Source organism: Phaethon lepturus, unplaced genomic scaffold, assembly GCF_000687285.1.
Source record: "Phaethon lepturus isolate BGI_N335 unplaced genomic scaffold, ASM68728v1 scaffold7205, whole genome shotgun sequence".
Lineage (NCBI taxonomy): Eukaryota > Metazoa > Chordata > Aves > Phaethontiformes > Phaethontidae > Phaethon > Phaethon lepturus.
The window spans coordinates 679-21,308 of NW_010539777.1; the positions used below are offsets into that span (position 1 = coordinate 679).

Below are 20,630 nucleotides of genomic sequence, written 5' to 3' on the forward strand. Positions count from 1 at the left end.
TGTATGAAATGATTAGTCTTTGAAAAGCCTGCATGTTCTTCCATGATGAAGGATAGGACCCTGACAGGATGAGTAGCAGAGCAGGCTTTTTCTGGTCTTATTTTGTAGTTGTTTCGTGTCCTTCAGCATTGGATCAGTATTCTGTGATAAAATAACATTGTTTTCACTGGTGTGTTAAAAGTATGTTTGCTCTAAATTTTAGATTTAATAAATAAAAAAAATTGTCTAAATAATGGGCTTGCAAGTTAATTGGAGAAAGCTGTATGGTTATGTCTTCTGTACTACACAAGTGGTACAAAATTATTTTTTCCATGCCCAGTATTAGCAGGGAAAATCTGTCGTTCACCTTTTTCTTAGGAATGTTTATATACATTGTCTTGTCCTATACTTCCTGTTCTCTTCAGCTGCCTTCTAAAGGACCAACAATAACAATATTTAGGAAAAAATTCTACCTTCTCATCTTTATATCCCTTTTCAAATCCCCCATTATGCCTCTCTTCCACTGCAGAATGTTCTAGGTAGTTCTTCCTCTTCAAGCATTTTGTGATCTTAATTTTCCTACTGTTACATCCTAGTAGGTTTTTATGTCAACTCCTCATTGTTCCAGTAGTCCTAGTTTTGAACTTTGTCTATTTCTTCTGTATATGCATGGAATTTCCTTCCAGATCTCCTCTTTCAAATACCACTTGAAAACCTTTTCTATATTAAAAAATATTGTCTAGTAGAGTTTTGATGGGGTAAAATACTGCTTTAAAACTCTTAATGAGTATAGTAGGTATCTTAAGACTTGTGGGAAAATGGGTAAAAAATTCAGAAGCTGAGATGGTATTTCCACAGAATTGCCAATATATGTTTCTTTTCTCCTTATACTATCTTATGCTTGTATAGCTATTTGTTGTCAGGCAGTATACTGATATAACTGGATCTTTAGTTTGTCCTACTGTCTTCTTACGTCTACATTTAGGAAGCCTGTTTTTTACTACTGGTAGTGTTAAAGATACATGCCTAAATACCAAGGGATACTAGAAGGAATGTCCTCAAGAGCCCACATGCAAAGGTGTGGGCTTATGTCATAGTTACAAACAAAACAAAAAAGGCTTAAAATGAAATGAACATTCAAGAAATTTTGTAATACAGATTTTTATATTATAAGGTCAAATGGAGCTGCTGTGATTAATCTGACTTCTAGATAATACATGCAGCGGATATTGCTGAATTAAGCCATGGCTAGACTAGAGCATAATGTCCTTTATTGATTGAAATTTTACCTCTGATGGATAGTCCACGCCAGCCCAACAGTAAGTGCATTGAGTTTGTAATGGCTAATTTGTAGACTAGGTCAGTATGTCAGTTTTAAATTGCATGTTTTACATTCTATTCTGAATACAAGGAAAATAGATTTGTTGTTGTTATATTTGGGTGATTTTTATAAACAAATACTAATGTCTGACTGTCTTCTGTAGTTTAACACAGCAGCCAAACAGCTGATAGAGTTGGATAAGCCCTCAGGTTCTGCTGTTGACTCTGGAGAAGGTACCTCTGGGGCAGCCCACAACAATTCAACCCAAAAGCACACCGATACTAAGAAAAACACCAAAAAACGGCACTCTTTTACCTCCCTCACTATGTCCAACAAGTCTTCACAGTCTTCTCAGAATCGCCACTCAATGGAAATTAGTCCTCCTGTCCTCATCAGCTCCAGCAACCCAACTGCAGCAGCCCGCATAAGTGAGCTGACGGGACTTTCCTGTAGTGCCCCTTCTCAGGTAATTTCCATGAAATCAAATATAAATAAATTGTATTTTTTAATAAATATACAGGCTTCTGATCTTGTCAGATTACTTCAAATTATTGATTATATGTAATTAATAATAACTTACGCTTTCACAAAGTTTATTTTCTGACATGAGAGGATTTAAGGAAAACATTTTACAGCACTTCTTATACAATGATAGCAAATATTTTTGGTCTTGTAAGCTAATTTTTGTCACAGTTGTTAATTTCTTAAGTGCCACAGATTATTAAACTGTAGAAACTAGAAACTGGAGTGATTTAATTTCTTGGAGTTTCTCTAAATTGAATATAATTTTGGATATTAATAAAGTGCATGCAAGTAAAAGGTAGATTCAACTTGAAAGTTACATGAATTCCAGAAATGTACCATATTAATCTGATTGTGATTAATAGAAATATATATCTGGCTTTATTTATTTGTTAATCTCCTGTTTCTTCAAAGCGTTTAGTTAGAAGCTACAGTATTTTCTGTACAATTGTCTGTTTCACATGGAGATTACATTTTGGGAGAAGAGTACTGGAGGCTAAGAAATGTTGGTGGCAGTTTATATAAGCTAGTAAATATGTTTTATTTGCGTGTCTTTGGGATCTGACAGCCTTTTATGGAAAAAAAGAAAACTAATATTGGTAAAAGTATGTTTCGCCTTGCCAGTTCAGTGTATCTCCAAAGTGTTTGAAACATCAGGGAAGAGGAAAAAGAAGTGAGTGGTGTGATCCAATACTGTTTGTATGAGTATCTAACAAAAAATTAATTCTTGTCTAAAGTTACAGATAGTAGAGTACTGGTGATTTTGACCATGAAGCTTACAGCTGTGTCAAAACCAGCTCTTATTAAACTACTCTGAACTGACCCTGCTGTTTGTTTTTGGTTTTTTTCTTTGACAGGTTCATATCGGTACTACAGGGCTAATTGTGACTCCACCCCCTAGCAGCCCAGTCACAACAGGGCCTTCATTTACCTTCCCATCAGAAGTTACCTACCAAGCTGCTCTTGGTGTAAGTATATTTTAAGAAAAGTCAGCCTTGCCATTTATCTTTGGTCTGTACAGTCTCTTTTTTTGGTCTCAATTTTGATTTGAAATTATGATTTTATTATGAATTTAATAATAAATTATGTTATTGTTATGTTTATTATTGTCTTTGTGGTAGACAATGGTCTACATTGAACTATAGCCAAAGGATTATTGATACAATAATGTTTGCATCCTGTCATGCATATCCATTTCTCCAGATTTCCTCTTGTTGTTGTAGTAAACACAAGAAGCACACTTTCTTCCAGAACAGTGTTTCTTTTCAGCATGAGTAGGAAAGAGATTATGCTGGGGGGAAGGTTAGAGGAAACAAGCAATATCTTAAAAAAAAAAAAAAAAAATCAATTGAGACCACAGCTGCCACATATTTCTGTTTCTTAGCTCAATATTATCGAGATTCTCTGAAGTAAGTTTCAAAACTCTGCTTTCTCCTAATTAAATAGAATTATTTTAGTTGTGTGTCCACCTGTGGCCAGAAGAACATTAGATTCTTGGAGATCAGTATGAAAAACTGTTGCAAATGGCCATCTTCTAAAGGAAGGAATACACTGCAGTGCTGTTTCTTTTGGACAAAGAAAATGACATTGTCTTCGAAAAGCGCAGGATTTCATTCCAAAACCAACTGAAATTCTGTATTTTGCTGTGCTTGTGATGGAGAAGCTCTGGAATGTTCTATATCATACTGCACTTATCAGATCCTGACCTTAACTGCAGTAAAGGTTGTGGATACCAATTTTCAGATATCTGCAAGGGAACTTAACGAGCCTTTATTTTGACCATAGGAATTCTCAAAATTTATTTATTGTTTCAAGTCCAAAATTGTGCCCCTAACCGGGGAGGGGTAGGGAGGTGGGGCACAGTTGAATAATAAATCTCTACTTTGTTTAAAAAAACCCAACACAAACAACAAACAAAACAAACAACCCCAAGGCTTGATCTTGTTTAGGTGTCTAATTATCCTTGCAGCCTTTAAAGCAAGTAAAACATAATGAATAGCCTTGCTGCTAAATGTGTCTGGTTTTGTTTTCAACTTTCGGCACTTTGATCATTTTACACGTTTGTCTGCAAAATCGAAGGCAGAATTGTCTGTCTTCTGTTACCAACTTTTTGTTTTTTAAGTAAATGCTTATATGTGGCTGGGTTGCAGCTGAGAGATTGCATTTTAAGAGCTTGCTTTGTGACTCTAAGTTATGCTTTCCGGTCCTTAAAATTGTGATGTTGTTGTTTTCTGAATTATCTCCAGTACTTCCTTCTGGCATGGTAAGCACATGGTAAGTGCATTCCAGAACTGGGTCTTTTTCAGTGGTGAAAATATTGATAGTATGACCCTTTTATCCTGTTAGTCTGATGTTTGTATCTTGAGAATTTGTATTCATTCATTTGGCCTGAGCATAGCACAAAGTTTATGTTCAGCTAAATATCCACCATGATCCCACAAGTTTTCATCGTCATTAGTGATACAGTAATTGCTCTTATCCAGGTAAGTGTATTTCACATTCTTTGTTCTTCAGACAGATGACCTTATTATTAACAATTATAAAGAGAGTGTGCTTTCGTCCTGCCTTGCAGGGTAATGCAGGTTGAGCAGTAGCAATGCTGTGTCCTTTTATTGTGAACAACTCCTTCAATCTGTGGATCATCTGTGCAATCCTACTGTTAAATGTATGCTAATCTGGAACCAGTTAATAATCTCCTTCTATTTAGATTCATAGTTTAATGTCATAGAGCAGTTGAGGTTGGAAGGGACCATCGTCATCCAATCATCTAGTCTCATCTACTTAAGCAGGGCCACCTAGAGCCAGTTGCCCAGGATGGTGTCCGGACAGCTTTTGGATATCTCCAAAGATGGAGACTGCATAACTTCTCTTGGCAACCTGTGCCAGTGCTCAGTCACTCTCACAGTGAAAAACTGTTTCTTTCAGACTGAACCTCTGGTGTTTCAGTTTGTGTTTCACTGGGCCCTACTGAATAGAGCATGACTATGTCATCTTTGCACCTTCCCTTCAGGTACTTATATACATTCATGAGTTCCCCTGAGCCTTCTCTAGGCTGAACAGTCCCAGCTCTCAGCCTTTCCTCATAGAAGAGATGCTCCAGTCTCTTAATTATCTTAGTGATGCTTTCCTGGACTCTCCAGCAGGTCTGTGTCTCTCTTGTACTGGGGAGCCCAGGACTGGACACAATACTCCAGGTTTGGCCTCATCAGTGCTGAGGAGAGGGGAAGGATCACCTCCCTTGACCTGCTGGCAGCACTCCTCCTAATGCAGCCCAGGATACTATTACCCTTCTTTTTTCCACAAGGGCACATTGTTGGCTCATGTTCAACTTGGTGTCCATCAGGAAGGACCCCCAGGTCCTTTTTTTTGCATCTGGGGTATACATCTAATACTACAAACAATTAGCTGCTTACATACTAATCCGTGTAATCTTTTATACTTCTTTCATCCTGTCCTTCAGAAAATACCAGTAAGAAATGAGCAAACAAAATCAGTTTTGGTACCATTTGTGCTGTTAGGCAGAATACAAGTCTAGCTAACACATTGGTTTGATTTGTAGCTGAGACACTCATGTTTTGGAGAGGATGGGGTATCACAGAACCATTAAGGTTGGAAAAGACCTTCAAGATCATCAAGTCCAACCAGGGTAGGCAGGATTCAAAGCATAATTTCAAAAAAAAAAAAGAAAGGCATAATTTCAAAAGCTCTGTCAGAAGTTGCTTTTTTTTTTTTTCCCTCTTCTCAGTAACAAACACTTTTGTTTGTTATTAAGAATCAGTAGTTTGTTCTTTGATGCCAACATTGAAAAATACTTTATTTTGGTGCTGATGCAAAGTCATTAAAGAACCTCGGGTGCTTTAGTTGCATAAGCATGTTCAAAAGCAGTCTCACCATCGGTACTCACAGGAATTAAATTATAGTGCTAAATGCAGCATGGAGTGAAACTCCTGCCACATGATCATCCTGTATCCTGGAGTGCTACTTTCTCTTTGTGATAACCATGTTCCTGGTTATGTTTCCAATTAGGCATATAATTCCCATTGAGAATCTAAATTATTCTCTGCCACCCTCTTTAAAAGTCAATAACCTTCTGTACATAATGTTCTGTTTCTTCTTGACTTGTTTTCAGCATGACTAAAATACGAGCTGACAACTCAGGCTACAGTCCCATGTTCTTTTTTATAGATGATATTAGATGATGATCCAGTTTATTGTCACAGACTGTGAAGTGTGTCTTTTACCTCCACTTTTCCTCTTGCTTCATAAACTCTTGTTCTAATTTTAGAAATGTGCAAAACAGTTCTGACAGGTCAGGAGAGAAAGTGAAGTTCTTGTGTCTCTAGATGTTTCCCTTCTGGAAATACCCTCCCTGATGTTCAGAGCATTAATTTTAAGCTACGGGACAATTGTGATTGTATGATTTAATACATCAGAAGTGGTTGGCTTGAGTCCTTTCGCTTTTGTATTTTTTGCTTTTGTAAGTATAAACTCCTGCATTTCTCAAAGCTTCTCCCTTCAGCTTTTTCTTCATTTCTGAATACTAAGCAAATGACAAGGAAGTTGGACTGGAAGAGGGAGAGTTTCTCTTTACCACGAAGATGGGTTAATTGGATCTTCTTCCTGTCAATCGTTCTGGCGTTTATAACACTATTTAAAGTAATTGATTGTTCTTTCAGAGCAAACCATTTATACAACTTCTTTTACTTCAGGCCAAACTCATATTAAAGGGGAAAAAATCAGAAAGGATGAGCATGATTCCCCGTCAGTGAAGTAAAGGAGGATATATTCCTTTACCTTAATCCTGAACTTATGCATCTTTTTTTTTATTGTTAAGAGGAGATATTTTGAGCTGTCTTGTTGGGCAGCAAGTTTCTCTAAGACAGTTGGGATTAATTTGTAGCCCAGAGGAGCCTGTGAGTCCTTTATCTGTGTACACATACAGGATCACTTTTTAGTTTGTTTACACTGTTACTTTGGGAAAGATTATGGTGGTTCAAAAAAATGCCAATTGTATTGATTTTATTTTGTCCATAATAATCTTCTGTAGATGCTCTTTGGTACCAAACGTTGTATGAAGGAATTAATTTACGAATTTGTAGCCAAAATTGACACAGATAAGACTTAGGAATTAGAGTGCTTTTGTCGAGTGACCGTATATACTATCTGCTGCTTGTATCACTTAAGCAAATTTTAATTTGCATTCAGAAAACCTGTGATAATTTATTTAAAAGTTTTATTTTACAGCAGCAGTTCTGTAGCCTAGTTCTTTAGCCAGCAGCATTAATTCCTGTTTTGTGTTTTGAGGTTTGATTCTTTGAAATTGAAGAAGCTATGAACTGAGACAAACTTCTCCCAGCTTAGGCTTTTGACTTGATATTATCACTCACACGGTTCTCTGGGACTTCAAACCACAACTTTGCCCTTAATGGTGTCATTAATTGGCCTGCTCTTCTTGGCCACTGGCATTTTTGAACCTTGTAGGTGCTTAGTATATTTGAAGTTCTTTATAAAATATAAATAGCAGATGTGAAGTTCAGTAGTTGTTGGGTGAAAATATGCACGTACAATTATGCAATGCCCATTTACTTGGGAGGAAATTCTTGGATGTAATTTATAAGGTAGTTATCTAATGGAGGAGATCTAGTTGCCATAGAATTTGCTGAAAAAACTCTTAAAGGAAGTATGTGATTTGAACCATGATATGGGAAAAACAGAGACAAAATATACCACAGCAAAGTTAAAGTTACATTCAAAAGCAGCAGAAGAAAAACAGAATGTAGCAACAACAGATAACTTACCTTCCTTTTATTCTGCCTTTACAGTCTCTTGAGAAGTTAAAAGTATTTTGGACTGCAGTCGACCTAGATATCCATATTGCTACTTCTGCAGATTGAATAAGTTGACTTTGAAATGGTGTCTTGGTATGTGCACTTAACTAACAGAAATAGGTAATCTATATTTGGATAGTTTATGTTCACTCACGTGCCAAAGGTTTCAAAAATTTAAAAAGAAAACTCCTGTTTTTTCTGGTTCTTGTTCTCTTGCCCACACACTTAAAAAAAATTGCCCTCTATGTTAAATTATATGAGGTAGTCTGAATTATTATTAATGAGGCACAAGCTGTGAGAGTTGTAGTATAACGATGACATTTAGCGCTCTCATGTAGTTCCAGCTGATTCAACAGCATAAGTAAGAAGGAGGTTTAAGTAAGAACTGTCTGAGTTCGAACCAACAAAAATTCAAATCGACTTTTGTTGGGGAGAGGAAGCAGCTGAAAGAAACGATGAGGTTCGTATGAGGCCTGCTCTTGATAACATATATTTATAGTTTAGGAATTTTGTTAAACATGAGCCTTAATTTGTTAGCCCTCAGGGGATTTTGCAAGTCATATATTTTTTTTTCTAGACCTTGTGGGAGTGAAGACAGATAATGAATGGGGTTTTTTCCTCTGCTGTGCCTTTTGTTTTTCTTTGGGTGAGATGATTATTGATCTCCAGTTGACTGATATGGGAATGCAGCCTAATTATATTTAAACTTAGCAATACGTATGAGTTTCTAGAGCATGAGTATAGGTACTATTTGAAGTTTTTACACAAATTAAGCATCAAATATGTAGTGTTTCATCTTCCAATTTAAAAAAAATCCTTTATCACTGATTTGCTGTTTTATATGCTTGAAAGTACACTTGTGGTCTGAAAAGAAGTTTCAGAAACTTTTAATTTTCCCCCCTCAACTATCTAAAATAAAAATACTCTTAATTATTTTGATAAGTGTTTTTTATTAAATCACTAATGGGGTTTGCATATATTCTTTCACAAAATGTTGAACATGGGAACCATCAAAATTAGCTTGTGCTCTGGACGTAGGTATGTTTCTCAATAGCTAGAAAAAGGGTTACATGCCAGAAAACTTCTTGAAAACTTGGCTAGAGCATTTGGATCTATTTTATTAAGTTGTAGCAGTGTAAGCTGAGGAGTGTTAGTCCTCTAAAGCCTATCAGGTAGTTTATTTAGATTTCTAAGTACTTGCCAAGTCTTCAGGAGTATAATTGGGCTGTGGCTCACTGCTGGTTTCGTTACCATACTAATAGACACCGAGAGGGGAGCAGAACCTGAATAAAGCAGAATAAAATAGAGCTGGGAAGGTGCCTTTACTGCAGCTAAAAATTCAATGTATATTGTGTGTTCAAATGAGTAAAACACAACGCCCAGCACTTACATCTTTAGAGACATAGGAAGTGTGGAGTCGTGACAACCTTGATATTGCGCATGAATAGGTTTAATTTTAAAACTTTCCAGCTAATCATCTGCTAATGTGGATTTGCAGGTTCTACCATGTATAAAGGAATCTAGATGCCTAAAAAAAGATTTGAGTTTATATTCTATAGACAGGTTGCCTAAAAGTTAGATGCTTACATTCAGCTTGGATTCAGATAAGACATTTGTTGAGGCTGACTGGGAGGGGGAAATAGCTTCTGCTGTAAAGAACTGAAAGAGAAATGTTGGTATTTCAGTATGAATTATCAAGATATTTTAAAAAGATTGTTGGATGGATGGGGATCTAGAATGTGAAGCAAATGCAATTGCCGTTTTTGTAAATAACTCAACTATTGGTATCAAAGCTCACAATGATGTTTCTCCAGCAGGTCATGTCTGCTTTGTGTTGGATACACGAGGCCTGTGTGGTCTTCAGAAATTGTTAAAGTACAATCAGAAAAAAAACTTTAAATAAAATAAGAATATTTCACAATATACCATGCAGTTCCTATCATAACTGAGTATAAGAATTTTTGCTGCAAAACTGTAAGAGTTAATTAGTTTTCTCTAGATTTGAAAGCTTTTAATCATGCTGTGCTTTGCTGTATCTTGAGAGTGTAAGACTAGTTCAGAGAGCTGTCTTTTTATTAACACTTTCACCCAATGCAGCGAGGTAATAATCACACAGTGTAGAACTAAAACTTATTTTCCTTATAGGTTTTGGTGTTTTGTTTTTTTTCTTTTTTAGAAAAGCAAAACAAAACCTTTAGAAGTAGGCTGTTTGAGCGGAATTAAAATGACTTTCAATTATTTATTTTCCAAACTGATAATGTAATGCTGTGCATTTATATGCTGGTGTACTGGAAGAGCCAGGCAGTACTTCAGGACATTTTGCTAATTCATATTTTTTATGTGGTTTTTAAACCTGAAGTGGCATGGTTTAGAGTTTTGTTTCAATATTAAAGGATTGCGTTAAGTCAAAGATCATGTTTGAAATTAATTCAATTTCACATTTTCAAATGTGTGGAGGTTGGGGTTTTTTTACTCTTTTTTTTGTGTGCGCTGTAACACAAATAATTATTTTTGGATGGGGGCAAGGAAAAGTTCTCCTTTTGTGAGAGACTTTTCCCAGGAGCGTCAGTACACAAGGTCCTAAAGAATTGTTTGAGGCTTTACAGAGCAGAAGGTAACAATTGCTCCATTGATTCTCAAAAGGCACAGAAGCCTGTAGGCAGGACCCCCATTACGATCTGCCTGTAAAGGAACTGTGCATTTTTACTGGGGTGTTTGTTAAAGATTACCAATCTTGATAATACTGAATTTCAAAAGCTAACTCTTTAAACTAGAAGAATAGGAGAAAGTGGTAACAATAGCTCAGTGACTATGGTCTCATATTGTGCTCGCTTTTGTGACCCATACATCAAAAGAAAATTTTCCCCAGAATGGGTGGGTTTGGGTGCACTGCTGCTGAATTGTATATTATGTTTCAACTTCAGGTTACAACAACAATCATGTTTTGAAGTACAGTCAGCAGTAGGATGCAAAATCTACCTCCTGGAAGGCTTCTGAATTTTTATTGAGTCCTATCCTAAAGATGTTACAATTGGAAACAAAGCTTACCGTTTTTCCTGTGCTGAGAAATTGCTTGTGACTTGCTTAATTAGCTGCCAAGACTTCAAGATTTTAAACTGGAAAAAGAGAAATAAAGACAAACCTAACTGTACGGTTCTATTGTACCAGTAGGTAAAGGAATACTGAACTCAGCTGTGTTCTTTCCATCTCCTTGAATATCATACTTTGGTTTTGCAACTGATTCAACTCATCAAACAATGTTGATCAGCTGTTGCTATTTTTTTTTTTTTTGTTGTTCTCCTAAAATCAGAATATGAATCCTCCACTTCCACCACCACCTCTCTTGTCTGCTGCAGTCGTTGCATCGGCCTCTTCTGGACCTCAGTCCGCAGGTGTAGTACAAAGGCCTACATCAGGATCAACTGACCAAATGGCACATTTACGACCACAGACTCGTCCAAGTGTGTAAGTAAAATTAAAACTTTTCGCCAGTCAGAAAAATGGACTGAGATCAATAACTTCACGTGTACTTATATCATGCCAGTTGGCTATGTTCTGCTAAAATTCCCAGAAAGTCAAGCATACAACTCAGAACAAAAGCAACAAAAAACATACATAAGGGTGATATCCCCAAACAGCCTTCACACTGAAGGTTATTTATGTCTTAGGTAAATATAATCAGCTGTTGCTGTGTATAGAAAGGACTCACTTCAAAAATATTAAGTGTTTATCGTGCAGAAGATGAATGAATACTTGAGTTAGCAATGAAAACTGTGTAACTCGCAAGTGGCAAACTCTGGAGTGAATTTATTCAATGTTTTCTGTTAAGTGTGGAATGAAAAGGCTATTCTCTTATGGAGTAACTTATGCCAAAACACAGAAAGTGCTGTATTTCATCTAGACTGTTATATTAGCATGTCATTGTCAGACTGCTTGTGTATGTAGTGAAATTTGACTGAAGATTCTACAGTTCAGTTAATTAATGGATGGTAATTTGGAATGAAGGCAGAAAGCTGCTAGTTAGTATTGTGTCTTCACACTTGTAATACAAGCAAATGTGCATCATCCTTCTGGGTGAAAATGTTTTATATATTAACATGTGCTGCTGACAGCATCTTTCTTCTTGTAAACTTCATTGTGTGCAGCTTGGAGAATAAGAACAATAAAAGAAAAAAATAAAATTCAGAAGTGGCTGAACCATCTAATAGGGCACATTTGAATAATGCAAGGACTGCTTTTGTTCTGTGTCTTTATTTTTATCTTCCCACCAGGTTTCCTCCCACTCCAAGAGAGCACCCTTCTTGTATAGCAGGTGCATCTGGATTTGGGTTGTTTCTTTAGTGTCGAGCATTTTAACACTGCTTCTTATGGATTATTGTGCTTAGTGCAGTTAATCAAGTTCCCATCTCATTTATTCCCATCCTCCATCTTCAAAGGGTTGCTCTGTATGAGGATACTAATGAAATTTGCAATGATTTAACTAAAAGGGAAGTTAATGAACACCAATTAAAGCACATCACTTGCTTTCCCATAGAGCTTCAGTATGTGGCCTGTAGATCACCCCTAAACCATGTACCAGTGAAGCATTTTGTTGCCAGTGTGTCATATGTTGCCTTTAAAGCATGTTTTGGACTTGCTTTACCAGGTACCTATATTGCCTTTAAAGCATTTTTGCAGATAATGCAAAGTTTCCTGTGTGGACAGCAAGGAACAAAAACATAATGCAAAAAAGAGAAGCATACAGTTAACGCTGTCGTTACTGTGCACAAGAGACAATTTTGATGGGAGAATGTTCTGTAAAGCTGCTTTTCTACCCTTGGGGTAGCAAGGGGAGTGGGCAAGAGTAGCATTGCAAGTAATTGTGGGTCCTTTTGTGAAAAGTGTATTCTTTTTGAGAAAATGTGATTTATTAGAATGCTCTTTCCCATAGGTCTGAATCCATAATTATATAAACATTTTTATATAAATGGTTTAAACAGTTTTCTGGTGGCAGAAAATAGAACAGTGGTGGTTAAAACAATGTCGCTTTTTAACATCATAATAGGAAATTGTGCAATCTTATTTGAAGACTTCCCTAGGAATATTCCAGCATGCAACTGCAGGAGCTTCAGTTTTATTTTTACCTTTTTTTTTTTTCCTAAGCATGTTTTTTTTCAAAAGAAAAAATGCATAACGTTTCTGAGCTCTCAGTATGATTTCAGATGCACTGTATTATGCATTAATGTTGCTTAGAAGGATAAAAAAGGAAGTGACCTTTACACGTGAATAACTGTTGGATACCTTACCCATAGACTTCAAGCTCTAGTAACGCATCTTTTTTTTGGCACTGCAGTTGCACAAGGAGATTCCAATTTTGCAATTTGAAAAGTAGTTCTGATACTGATCTTTCACTCCCAACTAACAACTTCTCCATGCTCCCCACCTCCCCCAGAAAAACAAAAATTTTGTATGTCACAAAGTGTAAGAGATACGAGAAGCAGGTGTAAGGAGAGAGAAGTGGGATATGCTGGGATCTGTAGCTGATAAACACCTATTTAATTAAGTTCACTAACTTAATTAAGAAAATGGACAATCTTATTAGAAGTATTGTACATTACATTAAAGTGGAGTTATAAGGATATTCTTAATGGTCATTATTTCCTTAATAGTGACATAACTTCTATTTTAATGTTAAAACTATATGATTGATCAACTAACACATAACCCTTTCTGTCATGCCTTCTCGTCTCTGGATGAACTCTCTCTGCCAGAAAATATAAGTGATGTTTGCAGTTGTTTTAGGTTTATCAATTGCATCTACTTTCCTGTCTTTTAGGTATATTGCTATATACCCTTACACTCCTCGAAAAGATGATGAACTGGAACTGCGTAAGGGAGAAATGTTCTTAGTGTTTGAACGCTGTCAAGATGGCTGGTTCAAGGGAACTTCCATGCATACAAGCAAGATTGGTGTTTTTCCGGGAAATTATGTGGCTCCAGTTACAAGGTATATTTTTATACAAGTGTCTAAATAGTTTATCTAATTTCAAGTCCAAAATGATTCCATTCTTCTATTTAATGCTAAAATTGGATAATAGAAGAGCTACGGGTTTTAGTAACTAGCTCATTTTTTCAGTTGTGTTTTAGTGTTTTGCTTTTTAATTTTGGCAGGACAGTGACAAGTGCATCACAAACAAAAGTTCCCATGTCTACCGCTGGCCAAACGGGACGAGTAGTGACTATGGTCAGCCCTTCCACTGCTAGTGGAACATCTCAGAAGCTCCAGGGGAATGGTGTGGCAGTGAACTCAAGCACAGTACCCACAGCTGTGGTTTCTGCAGCACATATCCAAACTAGTCCGCAAACTAAAGTCCTTATGCACGTGACAGGACAAATGACAGTCAACCAGGCTCGCAATGCAGTTAGAACAGGTAAAAAAATAAAATAAAGCTTTTTATGTGTGGTAGACAAACTGTAGGGTTTGTCTGCGCAAGTGGCTGGAGTCAGGGTATGTGTAAATACGTGTTGGGTTTTTTAAAAGCATTTTTTATCTTGTGTTTTTTTTGAGTTGAATGCTTTCTGAAATGACAATATATATCTCTAAATTGTTGAATCTTTTATTATTCTCCTCTAAGCAGCTGTGCGTACATACGTACTCGTACTGTTGGGAATTTATATGCATGTACTTTAGATGGAATTTTTTTTATTCCAGCAGTATCTGGGATGGGGACATTCTTTGAGCTTCCCCATTCGTATGCAATTCATATAGTAATAAAAGTGGTAAGAACATCTGAGTCATAGCTTATTTTTTCATATTGACTGCGTAACAGCCACAGATTGCTGTAATTTAGCATTCACTGTTCAGTTTTCTCCTAACATCTTTGAAGACCTCTAGCATTCATTCCTCCTTCATTTTCAGGACTCTGGCTCAGGGTTGGTCCTTCGGCGTTCCAGTTTGTTCTCTAAACTTGACTGCAACTTCTTTCAGCTTTGGCTCTGAAGCACTAAGGCTATACTGGCTTCATACCATCTATGTCATAAAAATCTGTATTTCTGACAGGTATAACTCTGCCTTTACTGTCTGGGGCAGGCCACATCATAGTGAAACATGCCTTCTTGTTATTTAAACCCAGATCTAAAAAGATTGATAGTGGTGTTTTCAAGAGTTTTTGTTTACCCAATCCATGCACTCCTCTGTGGATTTGCCAGGCTGGGAAAATACCACACAACTGGAGCCTAATCTGTTCCAGTTGCTTCTATGGCCTCAAAAGAAAAGAAAAAAAAATATTCCCTTTCAAACTATCCCAGTGTTCCCTCTTTCAGCCTTGAATTTGGGGCCTAAGGTCTCTTGGCTGAGAGCTGTGACAAAGGTGTTTTTTTTTTAATCACAAGATTCTTATTGACAGAGCAGAAGAGAAAGCAAAAGATGCAAATGGTATTATCTGTTATCCCCTTAAGGATGATTGTTTCTTATGGTCTCAACATCCATGAATTAGCCCATTCCCTCTTCAGAGTCATGGATCTCCTAAAACACCCTGTGCATGTTTAGATGTCAGCACCAGGTTTCATTTTGGAAGTAGGGTATGTACGTATGGCTTCAGGTATTTCCTTAATTGGCCCCATCTTCCTCCAGTCTGATGTTAGGCTGGAACACATACGATAGTTGTCTGTAACAGCTTTATTCTTTACCTTTAAATAAAAATAGCCAGGTGCTATTGGCGTCTGGTAAGAGAAACTAAGCAAAGCATCTGTACTTTCCTGCCTCTCAGGCATAGGAGGTTTCTACTCTAAATCCTTCTTTTGAGTTGCGTAGAAGCTCAAAAGTGACAACACAAAGGAGAAAAGCTCCTGTGGGCTCCAGAGGCCTTTATGTCCCCACATCTCCGCACCACTGTCAAGATGAATAAGCTGTTACAGTTCCATTCAGCTGGAAAACATGACAACATACTTCCCATCAACTTTTCAGGTCCAAAATGGAAAAATCAAAGGGACTGCACTCTCTTCACAGGGAATTTAACATTAGATTGCAGTGTAAAGGTGTACTGTTCAGTCACAAAAACAGATCTGTCCCTTACAAGGGCCTGAGAATTGAAGCAGTAATGTCTGCGTTATATTCAAATGTTACAGAGAACTTTATAGTCAGCATCTGAAACGTGATCATCTTGAGGTTTCCCTAGCACCTTTGCTGAATGTTACCCTTTTGATGAGGCTTCACAGACCAGTGCTGCATTTTGCAGGGCTGTTCTTCAGTTTCAGTTTAGTTGAGGACTTCAAGGACCCTTCTTCAAATGATTTTAGGGAGACATTGCTTGACATCACCCCTCGCTGAGGGGTTATGCATTCTTTGATTGAAAAGAACCGGGAAGAAAATGGTTTCATTAAAGGATGAACTGTATGAAAATTAGGGTGACTCAAAGCATTTTTCCTACAGATTCCATCAGGGATAAGAAAACAAAACCAGAAAGCTAATTCCATGCTTGTACTCCATTGAGTGCATGTAAGTATAGACGTATCTTGAAGAACAGCAGCTACCTGTAAGAAAAGTGACTTTGTCTCATGAACAAATGGCAGTGTTAGTAATTGTTTTTTACAAAAAAAAATCTTGCTGCACTCTCCTTATCTTCTTTTTTGAAATGTTCATGGTACTCAGAGTTAGGAAGGGTCTGCTACAGGGGAAGACGCTACATATCAGAAAATAGACATAGCATTTAGTGGTGCTTTCTTTTTAAGAAAGAATGTGTGGCTCTTATCATAGAGACTGTAATTGTGTATAATACTGTAGGATTGTTATATCAAATTTGTGAACTTCTGTCAGTCTTCTCTAATATACTGTTGATGCAATCTAACCAAATTACCAGGAGAATTTGTAGAGAGCAGAATAAAAGGGAATAAGTGCTGGAGGCTTGATTCCAGGCTATCATTTGTAACAAGCCTGAAACTCTAAAAATCAGACTGAATTGATACCTTTGAGATACATGCACCAAGATAGAGGGATGACCCCTCCTCAGATACTAAGTTTCGGACTATTTGAAGGAAGGAGTCTGTGCAGCACTGAGATGCTGCATTTTGCCTTATATTTTTTGGTTAGGATGTCTTCATACCACCCAATGGTGCAGAGGTACCCAAGCTGTTGAAATGATCCAAAAGCATGTATGGTTGACCATATAACTATAATAGCAGTGTTGCTTCTTGGAAAGGATAAAGTAGTTCATGCAGAGCTCTGTGCTTTGCAGCTAGGCTGCAGCCCAGGTTAGTATATTCAGCCCTGTGCTATTCTCCAACTTCCAGTGTAGATGTTCCTTTTATTTCACAGGGGTATGGGTAAATCCACTTCTATATTTAAACATGCCAAGAGACAATAGCTTACATTTTCAGAGAAACCACTCATAGCAGTAATTGCCACTGTACTTATTGTTTGAAAGGCCCACTAAATCTGTTGTGGATTTTGTGAATAGTTTAGGGAAAACAATCCAATTATTTTTAGCAGCTTCTATAAGGAGTGTTTCTTCCTACTTTGTTTTATGCGCCCTGACAACTACACAGGATATTAAAAGGAACAAACAAGTTCCAGGCAGGGTTTAGCTAGCTCTTATGAACTAAAATGTAATCTTCACTTTGCATCTCTGTCTGTATGTGAAGCGTTTTACATAGCAACTTGGATTTCTCCACAAGAGTTGCAGTGCTGTTATTCTTCTATTTGTAGCATATGCTGCTACTTGATTCTGGTGAGATAAATTTGGTGCTGTCTTAAGATGTCATTAGAGTAATATAAATGGAAGTTATGCAGATAGGAAGGAAGCTTCTTATGACTGATTAGCTATAACAGGGACTGTACCTCGCTTTGTGTGTCGTGTGAAAAGATGAGCCCTCTCACATTTTATTCTTTCGTTCTAGTTACTGCACACAGTCAAGAAAGACCTACAGCAGCAGTCACACCCATACAAGCACAGAGTCCAGCATGCCTTATTCCTGCAGCCGTGATCATTCCCCACCATTCCCAGCAGCTCCAGCCCCAGCTTCCAAATACTGCTGCTTACATCACGGCTGTGAATGCGAACCGCTCAACCATCCCACTGGCATGTGCAGCAGCTTCTTTGAATTCTCCCAACATTGCTGCTTCATCTTTGGACGGAGATATTAGTGGGAGAACTGTAAACACTCACCCTGCATCTCCAGAGAGTGCTTTAGCAGCTGGTGGAAATGCTGCTGTCAGTAAAGTGGACAAGGATGGCAAGGTGAGTAGAGAATAAAATCACTCCCTTGAATTCTGCCATTTTCATCATGCAAACTTTTAAGAGATCTGTGTTTTTTTCTTACACTTGCTGAATAGCGGCATTGTAAGGTTTTTAAGACTGAGCCTGAAACTCAGCCATTTTGTGACTACAGCTATGGGCAAGTTTATTCTTGGCCATACAAGAATAATTCAGGATGGATAAAATACAGAGCAGACCTTGGAGAAGGATTAAAATAGGGTAGCAGGTTCATGCCTTAAGCAGGAAAAACAAAAGGTAAATGGATAAAGTTCAGAAGAATTACTGGGTTAACTGTTGGAATTCTAAGTATTTTGGTTTTTTTCTTTACCTGCAGTCAGTTTCCTGAATACTTTAGAAAGTTGTATGGTTAGCAAATGTTATCAGTAAGTATCTGTAAACTAATAAGCCTGTAATGAGAAACGAAAAGAAAAAAAAACAAACAAAAACCAACAACCAAACAAAAAACCAAACCAAAAAAACTATGAACTTGCAGGAACATAAAAAATTCAGTCTAATAAAATAAACCTAATATTTAGTGAAAAATCAGTATTCTTTTAGGTTGCCTGCCTTATTAAGCAGACACACTGAGAGATTATGAAAAACACATTACCAGCAATGTTCATTGGACAAAGAAAAAAAAGCATGTAACTCTGGCTTTTCTAAATGTAGATCAGTTGAGCATGTAGTGCTTCTGCTTTCCTTTCTTCTATTTGAAGTATTTTCCTGTGTCTAAAGTCATTCTCACTGTCCAACAAGCCATGTGATTATGTTATATTGTAGGCAGAACCATTCCTCCAACTTTCCAACTGGTTTTGTTTTACAATTGTGAGGTAGTTAGAATTTTTTTTCTCCTTTTGACAACCTTCTTTACATCTCAAATGTTTTTGAGTTTTACCTTACTAGTTTTCACCCATGTGCACTCCTTAATGATGGTTTTAATCATAGGCTGTGCACTAATCTCACCCACTTTTTAATTATTTCTGTTGATCATTGTTAAATGGAGGTACCTAGAACTTTGTTTTAAAATTACTTTAGCCATAGCCACTGAAATCAGATTGAGGTGTCCTTAGGCAGTGCTTTTAGAAAACTTATTTATAGTTTAAGGTTAAAGATGCTAACATATTTGGACTGCGTTAATTTCTTTGAGTTTCTCTTTTTTTCTTTCACATTTGCTAGACAGCAGTTCTTTGCTGAAATAGCTTTAAGTTATTGGAGACTTGGAAGAAGGACAGAGAATTTTTCATTCACTGCTCACCAATTCTCCTGCATCCCAAGCTATAATAAAAATCTCACATTGCTCAGGCTTTTCTCTTTCTGTGGTTAAATAGCTTATTTTTGTCTCCAGGGCTTACAATCTGGCACCTCTCATAAGCACTAAATTCACTCAGTCAAAGGGTTGGTAAGAAGATCACTGCCACACCCCTTAAAAAAAAAAAAAAGACAAGAAACACAAAAGCTACTTAAATAATTCTCTTCAGGGTAAGTAATAGTCTTCAGGGATTCCTGTCTGGACAAGCAGAAGGAATGTTTACAATTCTCCCCTCTAGCAGAGCAGCAAAACACAATACATTCCCCTTGTGGCAAATTTCTGTTAAATCATGAAGGTCTTCTCTTACTGAGGCAGGATAAGTAAAAGACACTTATCTAAACAGCAGCCTCCAGGGCAGACTTTCCTGCCTGCTTGGTTTGAAACAACTCTTTATGCCTTCCTAGAAACGTCCATGTTAACAAAATGTTTTATTTCTTAGATTCCCATTGTGGGAATCTAACTCCTCACTCTTATTTCTAGACAGACTTTTGGGCCAGTGCCATTGGCTTTTAAAGTAAGCCTTAACTAAGTGAAACTTACCGTTTTTCTCTTTCAAATTTTACTAATTATCTTTCTCTTTTATAATTTTCATAATTATTTTTTGTCATCTGTACAATTTCAAATATCTCATTTACTGAGTCGTGTCTGATCACAATGGCATCTATCAGAAGGAAGTGTTCAACTCTTCACGGGAGACTTTTGTTCTAAAATGAGGCACTGCTTTTGGTTTACAGAAAGAAAAAAAAGGTTTGCTGAAACTGCTTTCTGGAGCATCTGCTAAACGCAAGCCCCGATTGTCACCTCCAGCATCACCAACACTGGAGGCTGAGCAAGCAGCCGCAGAGTTAGCCCTGCAAGGTGCAGTCGGGCCAGAGCTTCCATCAGCAGGCGGTCACAGCAAAGCTGGATCCTGTCCCACCGACAGTGAGGTCTCTGGACTGGCACAGGAGACGCTGCATCGGAAAACAAGTTCCCTGGATTCCTCTGTTCCGATAGCACCGCCGCCTCGGCAGCCTTGCTCATCCCTGGGTCCAGTTCTGAATGAATCCAGGCCCCTTGTCTGTGAAAGGTAAATGATCCTACACACCTAGACTCTGGCAACCCAAAAAAAAAATCTGTTCTGTGACACTTGCAGTGTATATTAGAAAATGTTGGGGTTTTATAGCAAAATGAAACTTACTTTTTAACAGTGCTTTATATGCTTAGCAACCAACACTCATGTTTGTTTACTTTTGGTGTTACTTTGAGGTCGTGGAATGAATGGACACTCAAATACAGTGATCACAGGTCTGGTATGAGAATTGAGGTAGATAAAATAGGTCTCTCATTTTGCAAAACATGAACACATTGTAATATTGCGTTTATGAATATCAGGTTAGTCCTTTAAGATTATTAGCAGTGCATAACTGCCAAACTAAATATAAGGTGACTGAGATCCT

General features: G+C 37.3%; 1 protein-coding gene across 1 annotated transcript; it reads left to right on the plus strand.

Annotated features, from left to right (window-relative positions):
• Positions 1 to 1,463: 1,463 nt before the first annotated feature.
• SH3RF1 (SH3 domain containing ring finger 1) lies at positions 1,464 to 20,260 on the plus strand (the record flags this gene model as incomplete). Its single annotated transcript, XM_010287215.1, has 7 exons — positions 1,464 to 1,766; positions 2,680 to 2,790; positions 10,961 to 11,115; positions 13,466 to 13,636; positions 13,801 to 14,060; positions 17,524 to 17,864; positions 19,926 to 20,260. Coding segments are annotated over 7 exons (1,676 nt in total), but the record flags the coding sequence as incomplete, so codon positions are not given.
• Positions 20,261 to 20,630: the final 370 nt, after the last annotated feature.